This window comes from Rhincodon typus, chromosome 25 (assembly GCF_021869965.1).
Source record: "Rhincodon typus isolate 14 chromosome 25, sRhiTyp1.1, whole genome shotgun sequence".
Classification (NCBI taxonomy): domain Eukaryota; kingdom Metazoa; phylum Chordata; class Chondrichthyes; order Orectolobiformes; family Rhincodontidae; genus Rhincodon; species Rhincodon typus.
Window position 1 is genome coordinate 44,127,312 of NC_063356.1, and position 22,277 is coordinate 44,149,588.

A 22,277-nucleotide genomic window follows, 5' to 3' on the forward strand; every position below is an offset into this window, starting at 1 on the left:
TGCTTCGCCTGCTGTGTTCATCCAGCTCTACACCTTGTTATCTCTTGCCATTGCCCCTTTTTATTTCATGGGCTTCAGTTTGGGATAAACCTGTCTTTTGTAGGTCAATGGAAATTTCCACATTCCACTCATCAATCCTTCCTGTTACTTAATCAAAAATACTCATTAATTAAACTTGACATGCCTTCAACAATACTGTTTTGATTTTCTTTTAATTAAACTACGCTTGTCTAAATGACTGTGTTATTTTTGTCCTGAATGATCAGTTTTAAGAGCTTTTCCACTGCTTTGAAGTTAAACTAGCTGGCTGTGGTTGCTGTGTTTATATTTGCACCATTTTGTAAGGAACGAGGTAGCATTTGTAATTTTACAGTCCTTTGGCACCATCCCTATATATAAGCAAGATTGGAAGATTTAATCTTGTCCTTCTCAAACCCTGATATCAGAACAGAATTTCAACTTTCCAAACTGATGGCAGATCTGAATCCATTTATGGTCAAACCTTTGCCTGACCTGAATTTCATCCTGCCCAAACCTTTGCTGGCCGTGTTTCAACTGGAGTCACTCAAGTCTCTCTGTTACTGGGTATTATATTCATTATAATTACGTAATTTGTGTTTTGTCTATATTTACAAATGAACATTGGGAAAGGTCTAAATCCTTTGTGGGAAAGTATTGTGCATGGTGGATGAGTGCATATTGCAGAATTAAATAACAGTTAACAGGCTGTCAGAAAAGAAAGCAATTGTAAATCATGTATGTTTACAAACGTTTCAAGACAAAAGTTGTTGAAAAGTTGAATGCTATGACAGAATTGAGTGTTATGTTACCTTCATTGTGTACATGAATTTTCCTGATCTGAGTTAGGGATGGAGGGCTTGAGATGAATAATTGTAAAGTTATGGCATTGCAGAAAAGATTCTTAAAACATTAGCACCCAAACTATGCCTCATCACTTTCAGCAATTTTTTCACCAATTACATATGTGATTAATAAGCAATTAGTTGGAAATATTTAAGCTGATGCAAGTCATCGTCAGGAAGGTATAATGCTCAAAACAGATTGCAACTGTGAATATGCTAACTGATAAAGTGAGGGACATGTGTAAGTGTTTTATTGAAGGTTTTCAAACCACAGAGCATCAGGAATTCTAGAGTCTTAGCTATTACGAGAGCCAACAGACCTAAATATTCAGAGCTGTAACTTAAGAGCAATGAGAAATTTCATTACGGTGGGCAAGATCTTTAAAAGTATTCAAGGTAAAGTTAAACGGCTTTTCGATAGAGAAGTTGAGATGGGATGAACATGGGAAAGTAAAGATGAGACCACACCAGATTAGCCATGATTTTAAGCCATATTCATAGAGACGTACAGCGCAAAAACAGACCCTTTGGTCCAACTTGTCCATGCTAACCAGATATCCAGAATTAATCTAGTGCCATTTGCCAGCATTTGGCCCATATCCTTCTAAACTTTTTGTATTCATATACCCATCCAGATGCCTTTTAAATGTTGTAATTGTACCAGCCTCCACCAACTCTTCTGGTAGCTCATTCCATGTGTGCACCACCCTCTACATGAAAATGTTGTCCCTTAGGTTCGTTTTAAATCTTTTCCCCTTTCACCTTAAACCTATGCCTTCTCGTTTTGGACTCCCCTACCCTGGGGAAAAGACTTTGGCTGTTCACTCTATCCATGCCCCTCATGATCTTATAAACTTCTATAAGGTCACTCCTCAGCCTCCAACATGTTTGGGAAAATAGCCCCAGCCTACTCAGCCTCTCCCTATAGCTCATTTCCTCCAACCCTGGCAACAACCTTGTAAATCTTTTCTGAACCTTTTCAAGTTTAACAACATTTTTCTATAGCAAGGAGACCAGAACTGAATGCAGTATACCAAAAGTGGCCTGACCAATGTCCTGTGCAGCTGCAACATGACATCCCAACTCCTGTATTCAGCACACTGACCAATAAAGGCAAGCATACCAAATGCCAAATCACTACCCTGTCTACCTGTGACTTCACTTTCAAGGAACTATGACCTCCAAGGTCTCTTTGTTCAGCAACACTTTTCAGGACATTACTAATAAGTATATAAGTTCTGCTCTGATTTGCCCTACCAAAATGCAGCGCCTCTCATTTGATCGAAATTAAATTCCATCTGCCACTCGTCAACCCATTTGCCCAACTGATCAAAGTCTTGTTGTACTCTGAGGTAATCTTCACTGTCCACTACACGTCCAATTTTGGTTTCATCTGCAGACTTGCAAACTGTACTTCCTATATTCAAGTTCAAATCATGTATATTAATGACAAAAAGCAGTGGACTCAGCACCGATCCTTGCGACACACTGCTAGTCATAGGCCTCCAGTCTGAAAAGCAACCCTCCACCATCACCTGCTGTCAAGGCAATTTTGTACCCAAGTGGCTAGCTCTCTGTGTATTCCATGTGATCTGACCTTGCTAACCAGTCTACCATGTGGAAACTTGTTGAGCGCTTTACTGAAGTCCATATAGACAACACCCACCTCTCTCCCTTCATCCACCTTCATCAATTCTTCAAAAAAATCAATGAAGTTAGTGAGACACGATTCCTCATGCACAAGGCCATGTTGGCTATCCCTAATCAGTCCTTGCCTTTCCAAATACATATTAATCCTGTCCCCCAGAATCACCTCCAACAACTTGCCCACCACTGACGTCAGGCTCACCGATCTAGGTTCTTTGGCTTTTCCTTACAATCTTTCTTAAATAATGGCACCTAGTTAGACAACCGCCAGTCTTCTGGTATCTCGCCTGTGGCGATTGATGATACAAGTATTTCAGCAAGGAGCCCAGCAATCACTTCCTACTTTCCCACAGAGTTCTGGTGTACACCTGATCAGGTCCTGGGGATTTATCCACCTTTATGCATTATAAGGCACTTGACCCAACTCTTTTGTAATATGTACACTTCCCAAGATATCATTATTTATTTCCCCAAGTTCTGATTTCCCTCTTAAGTATATTTCTACTGCCCTTATACTCTTCCAGGGATTCACTCGATATCTGCTGTCTATACCTGACATATGCTTCCTCCTTTTTCTTGACCAGAGCGTCAATTTCTCTAGTCATCCACCATGCCCTACATTTACCAGCCTTGCCCTTCACAGTAACATGAACACACTGTCTAAGGACTCTCGTTACCTCATTTTTGAAGACTTCCAGCTGTCCACCCATCCCATTACCTGTGAATATCCACTCCCAATCAACTTTTGAAAGTTCTTGCCTAATACTGTGAAAATTGGCCTTCCTCCAATTTACAACTTTAACTTTCAGATCAGGTCCATTTTTTTCCATTGCTATTTTAAAACTAATAGAATTATGATCACTGGCTCTGAAGTGTTCCCCCACTGGCACCTCAGTCACTTGCCCTGCCTTATTTCCCAAGAGATCAAGTTTTGCTTCTTCTCTGGTAGGCACATCCACATTGAATAAGAACATTTTCTTGTGCACACTTAACAAATTTCTCTCCATCTAAGCCTTTAACACTATGGCATTCCCAGTCTGGTTGGAAAGTTAAAATCCCCTACTATTATAACCCTATTATTCTTACAGATGACCTGAGTTCTCCTTACAAACTTGATTCTCAATTTCCTGCTGACTATTGGGAGGGTCTATAGTACAATTCCAATTAGGTGATCATCCTTTTCTTATTTCTCAGTTACACACACATAGATTCACTGGGTGTACTCCCAGAATATCTTCCCTAAGCACGGCTGTAATGGTATCACTAACCAAAAACACCGCTCCCCTACCTCTCTTGTCCCAGTTCTATCCTTCCTATTACATCTAGGAACATTAGGCTGCCAGTCCTGTCCATACTTGAGTCAAGTTTCTGTAATAGCTATGATATCCCAGTCCCATGTTCCCTACCATGCCCTGAGTGCCTTACCTGGTTGGCTTCTTTAACTGAAATAAATGCAGTTTAATTTATCAGTCTTACCTCGTTCTCTGCCTTGTTGTTTCCTGCCTTGACTGTGTTCTCCTTTTCTCAACTGCATCAGCCTCAGACTGATTTATTTTCTCACGATCTCTCTGGGACTCTCTCGCTCTGTCTTTTGCAATCTCCTCCCCACCCCTGCTACTAGTTTCAGTCTTCCCGAGTAGCTGTAGCAAATCTCCCATCAGTACTTTAGTCCCCTTCCAATTCAGGTGCAACACATCCTTCATATACAGGCCACTTCTACCCCAGAAAAGATTCCAATGAAACAAAAATGTGTATCTTTCTCCTCTTTTCTGAGGAAGGATGCTCTTGCTCTCGAGGGAGTGCAGTGAAGGTTTACCAGGCTCGTTCCGGGCATGGTGGGTCTGAAGTATGAGAAGAGATTGACTAGGTTGGGATTGTTTTGCTAGTATTCAGACAAATGAGGGGGGGGTTCTCGTAGAGACTTATAAAATTCTAACGAGGTTGGACAATGTAGATGCAGGGAGGATGTTCCCAATGGTGGGTGTGTCCAGAACCAGGGGTCACAGTATGAGGATTTGGTGTAGATGATTTGGGACGGAAATGAGGAAATATTTCTTCACCCAAAGAGTGGTGAGCCTGTGGAATTCATTACCACAGGACGTAGTTGATGCAAAAACATTGAATGTATACAAGAGGCGACTCGATGTAGCACTTGGGACGGATGGGATCAAAGTTTATGGAGAGAAAGCAGTATTAGGCTATTGAGTTGGACAATTGGCCATGATCGTGAAGAATGGTGGAGCAGGCTTGAAGGGCCAAATGGCCTTCTCCTGCTCCTATCTTCTTTGTTTCCTCAGCCACGCATTCAGCTGCGTTCTCCTTCTATTCTTATTCACTAGCACGTGGCACTGGCAGTAATCTAGATATTATTCCCCTTGACGACCTACTTTTCAACATTCTGCCTAATTTTGTATATTCTCTTCTCAGAACCTTGTCCTTTTCTCTTCCTATGTCAATGGTACCAATGTGTAGAACAACTTCCTGCTGGTCAGTCTCCCCTTTGGGAATATTCTGCACCCTCTCTGAGACATCCTTGACCCTGGTACCAGGGAGGCAACAAATCTTTCTGATGTCTTGCTTTCCGCCGCGGAAATGTCTGCTTGTGTCTCCAGACAAGGGAGTCCCCTACAACAATTAATCATTTGGAACCTGAGCCCGGTTTGGTACCAGAAACATGAGTCAGTGCTGTATTCCCCTGAGAGTCCCATCACCCTATGGTTTCCAAAACCGCATACTTTGAGATGGGGGTGGCTACAGTAGACTCTTGCACTACCTGCCTACTTCTCCTGGAGGTAACTTACCTACCCTACCGAACCTGTGGTTTTTCTAATTTCCTGAAACTACCATTCATCACAGCCCCTGGCTCCTGTAAATTCCTCATTGCCTGTAAATGCTACTCCATCTAATGCATATGATCCAATAGGATTTGCAGCCAAGCAGACTTCCTGCAGACAAAATCATCAGGAACATTGAAATTCTCCCCAATCTGCCATATCTGACAGGAAGAGCACATTACTCTACTGAAGACCATCTATTCACCTTAATCTACAGACTGTGGATCTTATATCTTTAATAACTATTCTTGTTCCCAAGTCTTGTGTTCCTATGATGATGCAATATTAGAGGATCTTTTGATTAATTGATTGATTCATTCAGTAGTATTCATAGAGAGACAAACTTTGACATGACAAACTTTGACATTTTCTACTCTTCCCAAATGTTCTTGGTAAATTAGGATTTTTATTGTTTTAGGTACTGTGTCCCAGGTCAGACATTTGTGCAACTGGGTTGAAAAAGAAAACTAAGAAATCAAAAGAAAGTTCACAGAATGGAAAAGGGAAAGTTCCAAAACTACAAAGTGTAAGTTAACCTGGGTAATGGGTCAATGTGTTTGATGTTGTACTAACAAAATGTAACTGATATCAGTTTTGTACTATTTTGAAGCTGGTTGGTTGCTCTATGTCTCTAAATCGTGCGTGCGTGTGTCTAAGTTATCTGTGGAATTAGCTCACTAATCTTGCCTCTTCGTACCTGCACAAATAACTTTTTTCTTTTCTCTTCATTCAAGAGACAGGGGAATTGCTGGCTGGACCAGCATTTATTGCCCATCCCTAGTTGCATTTGAGCTGCATTCTTGGTCTACATCAGTCTATAGGCTGTAGGTAGAGATTCAATGCCATTAGGAAAGGAGGTCCAGCATTCTGACCAGGCAACGCTGAAGGAACAGTGATTTATTTACAAGTCAGGATGGTGAGTGGCTTGGAGAGAAATTTGCAGGTGATGGTGTTCCACAGGGATCGGTGCTGGCTGCATACTTTTGTTTGTCATTTATATAAATGATTTAGATGAGAATATAGAAGGCATGGTTAGTATGTTTGCGGATGACACCAAAATTGGTGGTACAAGTGGACAGTGAAAAAGGTCATTTAAGATTGCAAAGAGATCTTGATCAGTTGGGTCGATGGGCTGAAGAGTGGCAGATGGAGTTTAATTTGGATAAATGCGAGGTATTCCGTTTTGGTGAAACAAACAAGAGCAAGACTTGTACAATTATAATTGGGGCCTTGGGGGTAATGTTGTAAAACAAAGAGACCCAAAGTTTCAGAAACATTAATTTTTTGAAGTTTGCATCACACATAGATAAGGTGATTTAGAAAGAATTTAGCACACTTGCCTTCATTGCTCAGACATTTGAATATAGGAATTTGGATGTTATGTTGAGGCAGTAGAGGACGTTAGAATTTTGGAGTAGAGTCATACAGCACAGAAACAGACCCTTTGGTCCAATCAGTCTATATCTATCTAACTAAGTTAGTCCCACCTGTCTGTTCCTGGCCCATAATCCCTCCGAACCTTTCCTATTCAGGTGTCTATCCAAATGTCTTTTAAATGTCTTTTAAATGTTGTAATTGTACCCGCATCCACCACTTCATCAGAAAGTTAATTCCACATGCTAACCACCCTCTGTGTAAAAAAAAAAAAAAAAAAAAAAGTCTTGTCTTTTTTTAATTCTCTCTCCTCTCACCTTAAAAATGTGCCACCAGTCTTGAAATGTCCCATCCTAGGGAAAAGTCAACAACCACTAACTATCTCTACCCCTCACTACTCTATAAAATTCTATCAGATCACCTCTCAACCTCCTGTGCTCCAGTGGAAAAAGGCCCCAGTCTATCCAGCCTTTGTTTATAACTCAAACCTTCTATACCCAGCAACATCCTGGTAAATCTCTTCTAACCTCTCTCCAGCTTGATAATATCTTTCCTATAACTGGGCAACTAGAACTGGACACAGTACTCCAGAAGAGGCCTCGTCAATGACCTGTACAACCTCAACATGGCTTCCCAACTCCTATACTCAAAGGACTGAGCAATGAAGGCAAGTAGGCCAAATGCCTTTTTAACCACCCTGTCTGTACATGATGCAAACTTCCAAGAATGATGTACCTGCACCCTATGTCCCTCTGTTCTCCAATACTGCCTAAGGCCCTACTATTAATTGTATAAGCCCTACCCTTGTCCCAAAATGCAATTCCTCACATCTATCCAGATCGAACTCCATCTGCCATTTCTTCAGCCAATTGACCCATTTGATCAAGATCCCTTTGTAAATTTACCTTCTTCACTCTATACTATGTCACCAATTTTGGTTTCATCCACAAACTTACTGACCATGTTCTGATCCAAATCATTTACTGTCTACAGATCTAGTCGTTCTGCTATAGGAAGGATATGATTAAATTGGAGATGGTTCTGAAAAGATTTGCCAGGACTGGAGGATTTGAGTTATAAGGATAGGCTGGGACTTTCTTCTTTGGAGCATAGGAGGTTGAGGGGTGACTTTATAGAAGTTTCTAAAATCATGAGGGGTATAGATAGTATAGATGGCAGGCATCTTTTCCCTAGGGTGGGGAATTTCAAAGACTAGGGAGCATATTTTTAGGGTGAGAGGAGAAAGATTTAAAAAATGAAGGGCAATTTTTTTACACAGTGATTTGTATGTAGAATGAACTTCCAGAGATATGGATATGGGTACAGTTACAAAGCATTTAAAAGGCATTTAGATAAGTACATGAATAAGAAATATTTGGAGGGATATGGGCCAAGCGCAGCACGTGCGACTAGTTTAGTTTCGGATTATGGTCGGCATGAACTGGTTTGACCGAAGGGTCTGTTTCTGTGTTGTCTGACTGTATGATTCTATCTCCTTCTAGATGGAAATGGTAGTGGGCTTAGAAGGCACTGCCTCAGGATCTTTGTCGAATTTCTGCAGTTTATCTCGAGATAATATACACTGCTGCCACCAAGCATTGGTGGAGGGAGTGGTTGTTTGTGGATGTGGTCCTCATCAAGCGAGCTGCTTTGGAACAGACTGTCACTCTGTCACTCTGCACTGCATCGTGTAGGTGATGCACTTGGCTGCTGAGTGGTGGAATAGGAATGTTTGTGGGTGTGTGACCAGTCAAATGAGCTGTTTGACCTGGATGGTGTCAAGCTTCTTGTGTTGTTGGAGCTGCACTAATCCAGGCAAGTATGGAGAGTTCCGTCACACTCCTGACTTGTGCCCTATGTAATGATACTATGGTTTTAAGAGGGGTATTTTGTCCTGGTTTTTTTTTTAAATGAAAAAAGGTTGAGTCAGATATACTGATTTGGGTTACTTAGGGCCAATGAAGTAAACAGTTTGAGAGGCCTTGGGTTTTTTAAAAAAAAAAGTTGGAAGAATAGAAGCAGCCTGAATGAATGGGGTCAAGCTCTCACAGAACCAGGATTTTTCATCTTAGTTTTTCAGTAGCGGTTGATGGAATCTTGATGCTGGGTTTGAAAGCTGCAGAACATCTCTCCCTGCTATTCTGAGTTTTCTCTTGATGTTTTACCTCCAGGACTAGAGAATTCCATGTGAGACAATCTGTTTTACACCTCATGTCTTTATTAAATCTTTCTCCTGTCACCATAAAAATATGCCCCCTAGTCTTGAAATGCCCCACCCTAGAGAGAAGATGCCTGTTACCCCTCCTACGCCAAAGATGTGTTTATAGGATGTTACTATATTGGAATAATTACTGTTTTTAGTAGTTAAATAATCTCTTATTCTGTTAAGTTTTCCAGTGGAGTTCATTTATACCCATTTCCTCTTTTTTTTTCTTTTAGAGATAGCAAGAATTGCAGATGCTGATGTCAGAAATAACACAGTATGGAGCTGGAAGAATACAGCAGGCCAGGCAGCATCAGAGGAACTGGAAAGTTGACAAATCTCCCCACCCCCAGCCTCATCCCATGACCAACCCACCCTCTCATCCTTGCCTCCTTGACCTGACACAACCTGTCCATTTCTCTCCAACCTATCCACCCCTCCCATCCCACTGACCAATCCCCACCACTCCCTACCTGCACTCACCTATCACCATCCCACTACATTCTCCAGCCCCACCCCTCCTCTCTCTATTTCTGAGCTCCCTTCCTCCTCCCCTATTTCTGAAGAAGAGTCCCAACCTGAAATGTCAACTTTCCTGCTCCTCTGCTGCCTGGCCTGCTCCGCACTGTAGTATCTCTTCTTTCTTTTGTTGTATATTAACAAGTGTATGAGTAAAGTGCGTTTTTGCTTCAAGACTGATAGTTTGACTAATTGAATTATATCCGAACGCAATGCCTGGCACTTGCCTTTAAAATAAGAAAATATTGGGGTCTAGGCTAATCTTCTTAAAATGTTTTGAGGGGGTTTGATCTTGTCCATAACACTTGTAGATGGTGGATAGGCTTTGGGAAGGCAGTTGGATTACTCACTGCAGGATTCCTAGCCTTTGACTTGTTCTGGTGGCCAGCATATTCATATGGCTAGCCTAGTTCAGTTGCTGGTCAATGATAACCTCCAGGATTCACTGATGATAACTTTGTTGAATGTCCAAGAATGGTGATTAGATTCTTTCTTGTTAAGAGATGGTCATTACTTAATATTTTTGAGGCCTTAATGTTGGCTGCTACTTGTCAGTACACACCTGGATATTGTTCAAGTCCTGCTGCATTTGAATATGGCCAACATTTGTATCTAAGGAGTCATGAATGTTGCTGAACATGTTGCAAATATCAGCAATTATTTCCAACTCTGACCTGATGAAGGTTTGGTCATTGACGAAGCAGCCGAAGATGATTGCGCAGAGGACGCAACCTTGAGGAACTTCTGTAGTGATATCCTGGAACTGAGATGACTGACCTGCAAAAATCACAACAATCTTCTTTGTGCCAGGTTAAACTCAAACCAGTTGAGTGTTTTTCCCTTGATTCCCATTGTCTCAAGTTTTGCTAGGTCTCCTGGATACAACTCTGGGTCAAATGATTTCAAAGGCAGTTACTCTCAGTAAACCTCTTGAATTCAGCTCTTTTGTTCATATTTGAACCAAGCCTCTAATGCAGTTAGGAACTGCATGACCCTGGCAGAACCCAAACTGGGCATCAATGAACAGGTTATTGCTAAACCAGAGATGCTTGATAGCATTTTGACAACCCAATCCATCATTTTACTGACGATTGAGAGTAGACTGAGGGGCAATACTGGCTGTGTTAGATTTGTCCTGCTTTTTCAATGTTGTCGGGTAGATGCTAATGTTGTAGCTGAAGTGGAATGGATTAGTTAGAGGTGCTGCAGGTTTTGGAGCACATATCTTCAGTACTACTGTGAGAATGTTGTCAGGGCCCATAACCTTTGCAGTGTCAGGTGCCTTCACCAATTTCTTGACATTGTGTGGAGTGAACTGAATTGGTTGAAGATGAGTACCTGTGATGCTGGAGTTCTCTGAAAGACGCAAAGATGGATTGTCTGCTTGGCACATCTGGCTGAAATTTGCTGCACTCTTTTTGCCCCGATGTATTGGGCCCTTCCATTATTGATGTTGGGATTATTTGTGGTGCTGCCACCTCTAGTGAATTGTTCAGTGAGACTGCAGAGTTTGGATTTCATCTGTTGGTTGTGGAATTGCTTAGCTCTGTTGGTCGCTTGCTGTTTGGCATGCAAGCAGTCCTGTTTGTAGCTTCACCAGGTTGATACCTCATTTTCAGGTATGCCTAATGTTGCTCCTGGCATGTCCTCCTGCACTGTCCATTGATCCAGAGTTGATTCCCTGATAATGCCCCATGGATCAGTTTTGTGAAGGTCCTTTTAAAAGGTTGGGGGTCAATTTGGAAGTGACCTAAATACATCTATACCAAAAAAGAAAGTGACTGAAGTAGTGTTAATGGATAAACTATTTACACAGTTTGGATTATGACTAATAGAGTAAAGATTATTAGCGATTAGTTTGGTTTCCACTTCGTAATAGAAGGTTCAAAGTTTTAATTGAGAAAGACTCCGTTGAGTTCAAAAGAGAATGTTTTATCCTAGCAGAAGACCTATGTTTTCTTTTCAGTTCAAAACAGATAACCAGTCGCCTCAGCAAAAGTAGTTTCTATCCTAGAGTTTCCAAAGCATGAGAATTGAGGCACAAAAGGTGGCACGACAATCTTCGTCGTCAGAGCTGGAAAGGTTTAGAGCAAAAGAATTGACTGACCAGTGTCAAGAGGACTCCTAAAAGAACCTTAAAATTGTCTCCATTGTTCAAGCCAAATAACTGAATTTTTAAAAAATTTAATTGAATTAGCTTTATTCAAGCACTCGCATGAGTACAGTGAAAAGTTGCTAAGTCACCACTTACAGCACCATCTTAGGTACCATGGTACGTATGTACAACGTCTTCAGTTATAAGAATAGTTAGTGTAATAATGTCACTAACACAGCGTTATCTCGAGTACAGCTTACCAAGGTGCAGTCCTTATTTACAAAGTAGAGAAACAGGGGGGAAAAAAAGTTACATTAAAGCTATACATGGAATAGTCATAGGTCAGAAAGCCAGAAAAGACAAAAAGTCAAATATTGCAGTCTCTGTCCAAGGTCTGTCCATATCAGACCAGCAGAGGAGCCTTCCACGTGGTCTGACCATTGGATGCTGCCCCACTCCACTGGCACCGCCATATTCCACTGGCTCACTGCCACCATGCACCGCACCGGGCTGCTGGTCACTGGCGTCCCCGCTTCTGGCTGCTGGTGTTAGTTGCGAAAGTGATATTTCTGTGATTGAACCCATTTTACAGAAGATGTTGAGAAATGGGTTGAAACATTGTTTTGACGTTAAGATCTTTCTTTCTGTCTTCTGTATTTGGTTTGTTTAGTTGTTTGTTTTATTATGGGCAAGACCAACCCTCTCCCTTCAAGTATATCAAGGAAGTGGCCTAGACCCTAACTTTTATCCTATTTAAAGACAAGTGTAAGGTGTTGTGTTTCAGATGTAATTCAATTGGTTACACTATTCAGCTTTTAGCAAAACACCCTTTATTCTTACCCTTTAGTTAAAATATGAACAAAAGAAAAAGGAATTGTTGTAACTAACTCTAGTGGAAAACCTAACAGAATGATGGCAGTTAAATAATCCAAGCAGCAACTGTTGCAATATAGTAATGTCCCATAAACACACCCTTGGCCAAGGCAAAATCAGTCAAATAGATTATGTCTCACACAATTCTATCAGAGAGAAAGAATGCAAGCTTTTTAGCTGTAGCAGAGAAAGAGCGATATCTTCCACAGCCAGCTTCCAAACCCCAACAATTACTGAAAGCTAAATTAAAACCCTGGTTCTGTGGGAGCCAGACTCTACCGACTCGTGCTGTTTCTACTGTTCCAACGTTTTTTAAAAAAAACCCAAGGCCTGCCAAAGTGTTTACTTTATTGAATTGGGACAGGCTGCTCTCCACCTCTGTCTCAACCTTTCTTCATTTCAAAAAAAAGGACTAAATACGCCACTCAAAACAGATCGTAACAGATTATTTCTTTTGTACGATAAACGTATGTTGTTAAAGAACATCTGCAGCCTGTTATGACTATACTTACGGCAACCACCACATTAATCAACTGCAAAAGTTAACTATATGATCTTTGAATCCTAGTTTCATTCTGGGATCTGACTTGTCCAGTATGGCACATTAGCTGGAGTAATTTTTTATTATTTATGGGATGTGGACATTGCTGGCTTGCCAGCATATATTGTCCATCCCTGGTTGCTCTTGAGAAGTTGCGAGTGAGCTACATTCTTGAATTGCTGAAATCTGTTTGGTGTGGGCATATCACAATATCATTAGGAAGGGAGTTCCACCATTTTGATCCAGAAACACTATAGAAAAATTGGTATATTTCTGAATCAGAATGCTTAGTTGCTTAGGGGGAATGTGCAGGTGATGGTGTTCCCATGTATTTGCTGCCCTTATACTTATAGATAGTAGTGGTTATGGATTTGGAAGTGCTGTCTCAGGAGCTTTGGTTAGTTACTTTAGTGCATCTTTTAAATGGTGCACAACTGTAACTGAGCGTTGGTGGTGGAAAGAATGAATGTTTGACCATTGTCGTTTTAATCAAGCAACTGCTAGGCCTGGATGGTATCAAAGTCTTGAGTGTTGTTAGAGCTGCATTCATTCAGACAAAAGGAGAGTAATTCATCACATTCCTGACTTGTGCTTTGTAGAATGTGGACAGGCTTTGGGGAATTTGGAGGTGAGTTACTCGCAAGCTCCAAGCAGCCTGAATGATTTCTGAAGAAGGGTCCCGACCCGAAACATCAAATTTCTTGCTCCTCTGCTGCCTGGCCTGCTGTGCTCGTCCAGCTCCACACTGGTGCTATCTCTGACTCTAGCACTGGCAGTTCTTACTACCTCTGAGTGAATTATAACCCCACTGTGAAGCCTCTTCTAGGGATGCTCACCTTGAAGTTATCCTCCTCCCCCTGGACAGACCTCAGTAGATCTCACCCCCACTGCAACCCTCTGGTAATCTCTTCAGCCGTGAAACTGCTCGACCACATTCTGAAGCAAAGCGGGCACCACAGCCACGTTGCCTTTCTCAGTACCTGCTTACGGAACTGGACTCCAATCTACATCCAGGCCATTCCAGTTTGGCCCTGCCCCATTCCTGAAGAAGGGTCCTGACCCGAAACGTCAACTTTCCTGTTCCTCTGATGTTACCTGGTCTGCTGTGCTCCTCCAGCTCCACACTGTGTTATCTCTGACTTCACCACCGGCAGTTCTTACTATCTCTGTTTTGTAGCTGCTCCTAGCATGTCCTCCTCCCCTCTTCTAGCAGTCTAGGATGACCTCCACGTTTGATGGTAATGATAGAATAGGGGATAGCCCATGCGATGATGTTACGGATTGTGCTGGAATACAGTTATGTTTCTGCTGGTGCTCCGTAGCATGTTATTGATGCTCAGTCTTGGAATTAGATTTAGACCAAAAGACATAGGAGCAGAAATTAGGCCATTCGGCCCCTTGAGTCTGCTCCGCCATTCAGTCATGGCTGATAAGTTCTTCAATCCCATTCTCCCGCTTTCTCCCTGTAACCCTTGATCCCATTGATAATCAAGAACCTATCTATCTCAGTCTTAAATGTGTTCAATGACCTGGCCTCCACAGCCTTCTGTGGCATCGAATTCCATAGATTCACCACTCTCTGGCTGAAGAAGTTTATCCTTATCTCCATTCTAAAAGGCCTTCCATTTACTCTAAGGCTGTGCCCTCGGGTTCTAGTCTCTCCTACCAATGGAAGCATCTTCCCAACATCCACTCTGTCCAGGCCATTTAGTATTCTGTAAGGTTTGATTAGATCCCCCCTCATCCTTCTAAGCTCCATCAAGTATAGACGCAGAGTCCTCCAACGTTCCTCATATGTTAAGCTTTCCATTCCTGGGACCATTCTTGTGAACGTCCTCTGAACTCCCTCCAGGGCCAGTACATCCTTCCTGAGATATGGGGCCCAAAACTGCACACAATACTCCAAATGTGGCCTGACCAGAGCCTTATAAAGCCTCAGTAGTACATCCCTGCTTTTATATTCAAATCCTCGCAAAATAAATGCCAACGTTGCATTTGCCTCCCTGACTATTGACTCAACCTGCAAGTTTAACTTGAGAGAATCCTGGACTAGAATTCCCAAGTCTCTTTGCACTTCAGACTTCTGAATTTTCTCCCTATTTAGAAAATAGTTCATGCTTTTATTCTTCTTACCAAAGTGCATGACCTCTCACTTTCCCACATTGTATTCCATCTGCCATTTCTTTGCCCACTCTCCTAACCTGTCCAAATCCTTCTGCAGCCTCCCCAATACTGCCTATCTTTGTATCGTCTGCAAACTTAGCCAGAATGCCCACAATTCCTTCATCTAGACTAATGTATAAAAGTGAAAAGTTGTGGTCCCAACACTGACCCTTGCGGAACACCACTTGTCACCGGCTAAAAGTCGTTTGTTCACAATCTGTTTCATTTGGTGAGGTTATAGTGCCATAGAATGTGATGGAGGATATGCACAATGTGAAGGTTGGCCATGTTTCCAGAAGGCTGTCCGATAGTAATACATACTGATACTGTCACGGACACAAGCATCTGTGGCAGGATGACTGGTGGTGATGAGGTCGAGTGTGAGAGAGCAGCTTGATTAGCAGCTGAAACTGGATACTCATTAAGGCAGTCAGATAGGCCTTTTATTTTAGGAGCTAATAAAATTAGCCAACTTTAAAGCAACCTACAATACAATTCCAGAGTTAAGTGGTTAGGGGATATAAGGGAAGGGAAAAAGGTGTTTTGTTGATTTTGCATTACATTTTATTTAGACTCGGGATTTAATTTTACTTTGCTACAGGTAAAGAAACTGGTTATTTGGTGAGTATACGGTAAGTGAATAAATTCTATTGTAAGGTTCAACGTAGCATATCAAATGGTGGTAAGGTTAATAAAATACATAATGACATTAACTAAATATAAAATTGAATAAAATAATTAAGTAGTCCCTCAAAACACATTAAAGATCTCAGGATAGGTGATGGATCACGATTCCAGCATATGAGCGTTCCTGAATACCAGTTTGGTCCAGGATAAGCACATCTGCAGTAAGTTTTGAGCAGCTTTGACTCGGAGTTTGAACTAGAGTTTGAACTACTGATACAACAACCCATTAGGGAGGGTGAGAATTATCTACATTGTTCGTATCAGAGGCAGTCGCACCTCCTAGGGTGGGGTTGTCTGATTTTTATCAGGGTTCTGGGACAGTGAAATGTGACAACAAATGAAGTAGGAAAGGGAATCCAGAAGGCCGGAGCCTAATCCTTTGCAATTGTCCAACTGGTCTGAGTGTCTTTTAGATTGTCTGGATGAAATAAAGGACTGCAGGGTGGATGAATTGACTGACCGTGGCACTGTGGTATAGAAAGTCATTCAAGGCGGGTGAGTAAGAAGGAATGTAGGGGACAGCCTAGTGAAAGGGACTTGACATCTGAGCCCTGCAACTCTCAACATTTAGATAATTTTTTAAAAAATTCTGTCAAGATGGACAAATTCACACTTTTCCACATTTGTACTCCATTTGCCAGATCTTTGCCCACTCACTTAACCTATCTCTATCCCTTTGTAGGCACATTATGTCCTCTTCACAACTCACTTTCCTACCTGTCTTTGTCATCAGCAAATTTAGCTATTGTACCTTTGGTCCCTTCATTTTACAATTTATATAAATGGTTTTAGAGTTGAATTCCCCACACTGATCCTGTGACACGTCTCATGACATTCTGCCAGCCTGAAAAAGACCAATTTACTCCTATTCACTGCTTTCTATAGCTAGTCAATCTTCTATCCATGCCAATATGTTAAGCCCCTATACCATAAGCTTTTATCTTCTGCAATAATTTTTGATGTGACACATAATCACGTGTCTTCTGGAAATTAAGTACAATACATCTACTGGTTTCCCTTTATCTACAGTGCAAGTTACTACTCCAAAGAAGTTAAATTAGTTAAACATGTGATATCCCTTTGACAAAATCATATTGGATGTGCTTCATTATCTTTGAACTTATCCAAGTACCTTGTTGTAGTGACTAACAATAGCTTTTATTATTTTTCTTTGACAGATGTGAATCTAACTGGGCTGTAATTTCCTGCTTTCTCCTTTCCTTCCCTTTTTGAACAAAGGAGTTACATTGCCTATGTTCCAATCTGAAGGAACTTCCCCGGAAACGCATGCATTTTGAAAAATTATAACCAAAATATCATCTATAATGCATATTAGAATCATGGAATCCCACATGGAAGCAGGCCATTGGGTCCATTGAGTCAGCACCAGCCCTCTGAAGAGCAGCCCACTCAGACCCAACTCCCCAACCTATCCCTGTAACTCTGCACTTCCCACGCTAATCCACCTAGCCAGCACATGTCTGGACTGTGGGACAAAACCGGAGCACCCGGAGGAAACCCATGCAGACATGGGGAGACCATGGAAACTCCACACAGACAGTCGCCCCAGGGTGGAATCAAACCCAGGTCTCTGGCACTGTGAGGCAACAGTGCTAACCACTGAGCCCAATGCATAATAAATAAATAAACGAAGGCTGAAAGTCTGAAACAAAATCAGAAGTTCCGAGAGAAACTTAGCAGCCTGGCAGCATCTATGTAGAGGAGGCAGAGTTAATGTTTCGAGTCCAGTGACACTTCAGAACCTTGCTGCCTATGACTTCTTCTCTGTTTCATTTCCTCTTGTTTTATAGATTTTGGTTTTATTGTCTTTTCATCATTCTGAACAGATTAAGCTTCAGCCAGTTAATATTGACTCATAAGCAGGTATTTGTGCCAGGTCTGGTGTTTAATTTGATCTTTCTGCCTTCAAATTCCCCCTTCCCAATACTAGCCAAAGAACCTATAGGCTTAATGTTTCAGGTCAAGTGACCCTTCATCACAACTGAGGTTCTGTGGAAGGGTCACTCGAACTGAAATGTTAACTCTGACTTCTCTCCACAGATGCTGCCAGACCCGCAGAGTTTTTCCAGCAATTTCTGTTTTTGTTTCTGATTTACAGCATCTGCAGTTTTTTTGGTTCTTAACCTATAGGCTTCCTGTGATGTCACTTTTTTGTTTTATCCCCAACAAGAACTGGCTACAGACCATGCTTCCCAGTCTGCCTCCTGATTCTTTACAGTGCCTGCCATGGGTATCAGGTTACTTGCTTTCCAAACTGCAGCCATTCTTTCAAACGCTGGTTTTAATAACAGTTCTTTCTCATTTAGTTCCCAGTTTTTAAAATGATAAAAATAAAAAGATATATGGTCCATATATTCCTTAACTTTCAGAAGGAATTTGATTAAATATCTTGCATCACAACAAAATGTGAGATCATAAACATTGGGAGAAATAAACAAGGAATAGTTGTGTACACGGAAATGGGAAGAAGGATGTAGATGAACGGAGACCCCCAAAAGTTCAAATGGGTAATTCCCTGGAAGAGTGAAGTCCTACAGAATTTTCAGTTTTATAAATACATATAGTATGAGTAAGATAGTGGAAGTAAATTTTATCTAATAGATTAGTTGGCTAGATTTTTAGCAGTCCATAAGCATTGAGCACCCCATTATAGAAAGAAATATATTTTATCAAGTGGCTTCACTAGGATAATGCATGAGTGAGAAAACTATAAAATAGACACTAAGCCAGAAGGTCCTATCTTGTGTGCATACCAATGCCATTATATCAGCATTGTTGAAGTGGAATGACTTCAAGCAGAGCAACTTAAGAGGAGGTTTCGTGTATGTCAAATGTATATGAAACGGGGTCCAAAGAAATAGCATTTCAAATGTTTGAAGAGTTTGATAGCTTTTCACTATTTCCTCTTGTTAGTGATTTTAAATAATCAGAGCCCATTGTAAGCTTTGCAAAAATTTCTTGCACAATATTGTTGGCGCTTGGAATACTTTACCACCAATGATTCTTTGAAGGGATTATTGGACTGACCTTTGAAGTGGAAGAAGGTACAATATTCTGGAAACAAAGCAAAATAATGAGATTAGTTTTGAATGTGGCTCTAGTACTGATGCAATAAGCTGAATGTGTTGTAAACTACTGGTTTCTGATGTGTTGTGTTGCACTTAACACTATATCAATATCATCAAATTTCTTTCATTTAGAGCTGGTACCCAGGAAAAGAAGTCCACTATATTGTGTTGCTTTTTATCAGGGAATTGGTTCTAGTGCTGCGAAGCAATAAGTAATTGACGTATACCTGACGGTGGGGACAATTCAATGAGAAATCGTCTTATTGTCAGAATGTGTTAGCGAGATTATTTATTTTTCTGATTTATAGGTGGCATCGTTCCATGAAGCCAGACTAAAGGAAATGGAGTCATTCCGCTCCCTCCAAACAGCAAATTCCATGAAATTTCTCTCTGATATGGACTGTATGGAAACAAAGGTCTGTGTTTGTCAGAAGGCTGCAACTGGCTCCATGCTGCAGTGTGAGCTTTGCAAAGACTGGTTCCATAGCAGCTGTGTCTCAATGGTGAATACTCACCATGGGGAGCTACCCTGGCTCTGCCCACTTTGTCAGCGATCAGAAAAACCATCATTTGAGCAAATCCTCCCATTACTCACGACAGTACAAAAGATTCCTGTCAGACTGCCAGAAGGTGAAGCACTAAATTATGTTTTTGAACGAGCTATGAACTGGCAACATCGGACAGAGCAGCTTCTTAGCAGAGATGAACTGCGCTTGGCCCAAATAACATCACAAGTAGCAATCCAGGCATGGCAGGGAATGACAAAACAAATGGCTGCCACTGAACTAGAGAAACGAGTGGCTGAAGGTAACTTGCAGGTAAGACCAGACTAAAGGAATACTTTGAAGTAGGCTGTCCCTTTCCTGGAAAATAATATTTATTCTATTTCTTTTTACAGTAACTAGCTCCTTCTATAACTTGGTGTTAATTGAATTTCAGGATCTGCGTTTTGCTTGAAAATAATCTTGATACAGTTCTACTTAATTTTAATAAGACTAGATACTGCACATACTCCAATACAAAGATGGAACCCCAAAGCTGGCCGATTGATTATTGGATTTTGAGTGTGTTTGCAAAAGACGCATGCCGATTTAGGACGACTGAAAAATTCAGAAATGGCCTGGTAGTACTGAACAAGCATCAAAGTGTGAAACTTTATTCAGGGATGAGATTTGTAGGAATTTAAGGTGATCAGGGGAATTCTCTGTCAAAGGATAAATTTTTCTTGTGTTGTGGGAAGATGTGTACAACAGAGGAATTATAGATATTTTTAATCAACCAGTTCAGACACGTTATGATAAATCTTCTCAGACACTTTAAACACCTCCTGAGCAGGTAGTACTTGATTCCAAGCCTTTCAGGTCAGAAGTAAGGACATGACCACTGGACCACAGAGACACAGTCCAGAAGATCACCAGGTTAAAGCACTGACTAGTTGAATCATAGTATATGCCAGGGAGGGACTGTTGTGGAGACTTTGAGGCAGAAAGTACAGGTTCAAGTCCCATCTACTCCAGAACTCGTAACTGAGTCGGTTGATAGAAAATGCCTAGAATATGCCAGTTTGGATCCTATCCAAACTTGTTCAGCTCGCTCATAGCAGGAGTAGAGGCAACACGATTATTGTCTGTGTCTCTGTTCTTGTTCCTGTTCGTTGTTCAGCAATATTTTCTTGAAATGTATGAACGAACGTGAATTTGTGTCAATATTTGTAAATTAGGCTCATCTGTGAAGAATGTCTTTTAGACAAAATAAGATATGGTAGCCGGTAACCATAGAACTGAGGTTCTGCACACACTTGAGGGAAGAAAACTTATTCAGACAAAAGAAAAAAGATGTCCCAAAGAGAGCAGTTTTGAAGTTTTGGACAGCCTGATTTTTTTTTTTTTTTTTTTTAAAAAGAGTTGCGTTGCTGAAGGAAATGCTCAGCAAATTGTGAGCCATACAGTGGTTTAAAAGTGCTGTTGTATGATTCAAGGGAAAAACTTGGTAGCTAGTAGCTAGACTTGAGGGACGCATGCAGAAATTGGCTTTGAAAATGAAAGAAACAAACTTTTCATTGCGTATCAAAGACGTAGGTTGGGGAGGGGGTTGAGGACTTTACTGTATTGCTCTTCAAAAAGACCCACTAGGTTGAATGGATTGCTTTTGTACTGTACTATTCTATGATAGAAAGAAATGAGATGATGCAATTCATTCAGATGGTTATTCAGTATAGATTCACATCAGAGTTGGGAGTGGGTAAAATTGTTAGTGGAGAAAAGTAATTGATATTAAGAGGGAAGGCACTTAAGAATTTGTAAATGAGCAACTTGATGCCATAGAGTGCCATTTGAAGAGGAAACCTCACTTAAATTAGCAATCTTTATATGGGCCTCCATGCAAAACATACTAGGTTAAAACAAAGTTCCTCAATGCACATTGCTTGTACAAAATGGACAGATGGAGTTTTCTGGGTCCTGTCTACATGAGCATCATCTTAACTGATTATATATTGTGCAATTGTTGATGTTTTAAATTTTGTTAAATTTCGTTGCATTGGTATATCCATTAGTCTGTGGAATTGTGGGCTACCTCTGCAACTTTGTTTCCTTTTGCCCCTCCTTTGTTTACCCCTTCTCCCACCATGGGTTGGGGTGGCATTTGCAGGAAAAAAAGTTAACTTTTCACATACTTAACTTTTCATCAAAACCCTTAGCTAACCTAATTTTAACTGCTGTCAAATTATACGGTGTGATTGACCACTTCTTTCTCTCAAATAAAAGTAAATTGCTACAACGCTGAAAATCTGAAATAAAAACAAATTGCAAAGGTGCTCAACAGGTTTGATAGCAGCAGCAATAACATTCCAAGTCTAATATGTTGTCCTTTGGATGCTCCCGGGCCTGAGCTTTCCCTCACTTTCTGCTTTTAACATTGGTTCTCTTTATCTTCTGCCTTCACTAATCTGCTTAGTTGAAAGTTAATTTTCTTATGTATCACACAAGACTTTTATCTATTCAGGTGAATTCTGGCAATGAGAGTGAGCTTATTACTGCAGTTTGTAATACCAATCCATTTGAAAAGGAGAAGATTGTAAGATACAGACCTCCATGGCAGACCTGCATTCCAGCTCAAGGTTTGTACTTGGGTTATATTCTCACATGTTAACACATCTTGCTGGCAGAGGAGATGATGCCACATCTCACATTCACATTCAGCGGCTGCAGTCATATCTATTCCATTTAAAAAAATCTCATTTGAAGAATACTATTTTTCCTATCTTGCTTCCAGCCTGGGAAATTTATAAGGGTGTGCTAATTGGATACACCTGTAATGAGTGGGTACCAGAATGGTGGTGGTGGTGGTGACAATGGCAATGAGAAATGCCCGTCTTTACAAGGCTTCCA

At 41.0% G+C, this 22,277-nt stretch overlaps 1 protein-coding gene across 2 annotated transcripts in view; it reads left to right on the top strand.

Annotated features, from left to right (window-relative positions):
• The window catches only part of kdm5ba (lysine (K)-specific demethylase 5Ba), a 174,395-nt gene extending 152,342 nt beyond the window's left edge, over positions 1 to 22,053 (top strand). The window contains exons 22-24 of one of the 2 annotated variants that reach the window (XM_048611957.1): positions 5,763 to 5,870; positions 19,197 to 19,706; positions 21,892 to 22,053. In XM_048611957.1, coding sequence (XP_048467914.1) covers positions 5,763 to 5,870; positions 19,197 to 19,706; positions 21,892 to 22,038 — 765 coding nt within the window. In that variant the 3' untranslated portion in view covers positions 22,039 to 22,053. Of the gene's footprint in view, positions 1 to 446; positions 545 to 5,762; positions 5,871 to 19,196; positions 19,707 to 21,891 lie in introns of those variants that run through there. The other variant, XM_048611958.1, reaches the window with a different exon arrangement.
• The last annotated feature ends 224 nt before the right edge of the window (positions 22,054 to 22,277 follow it).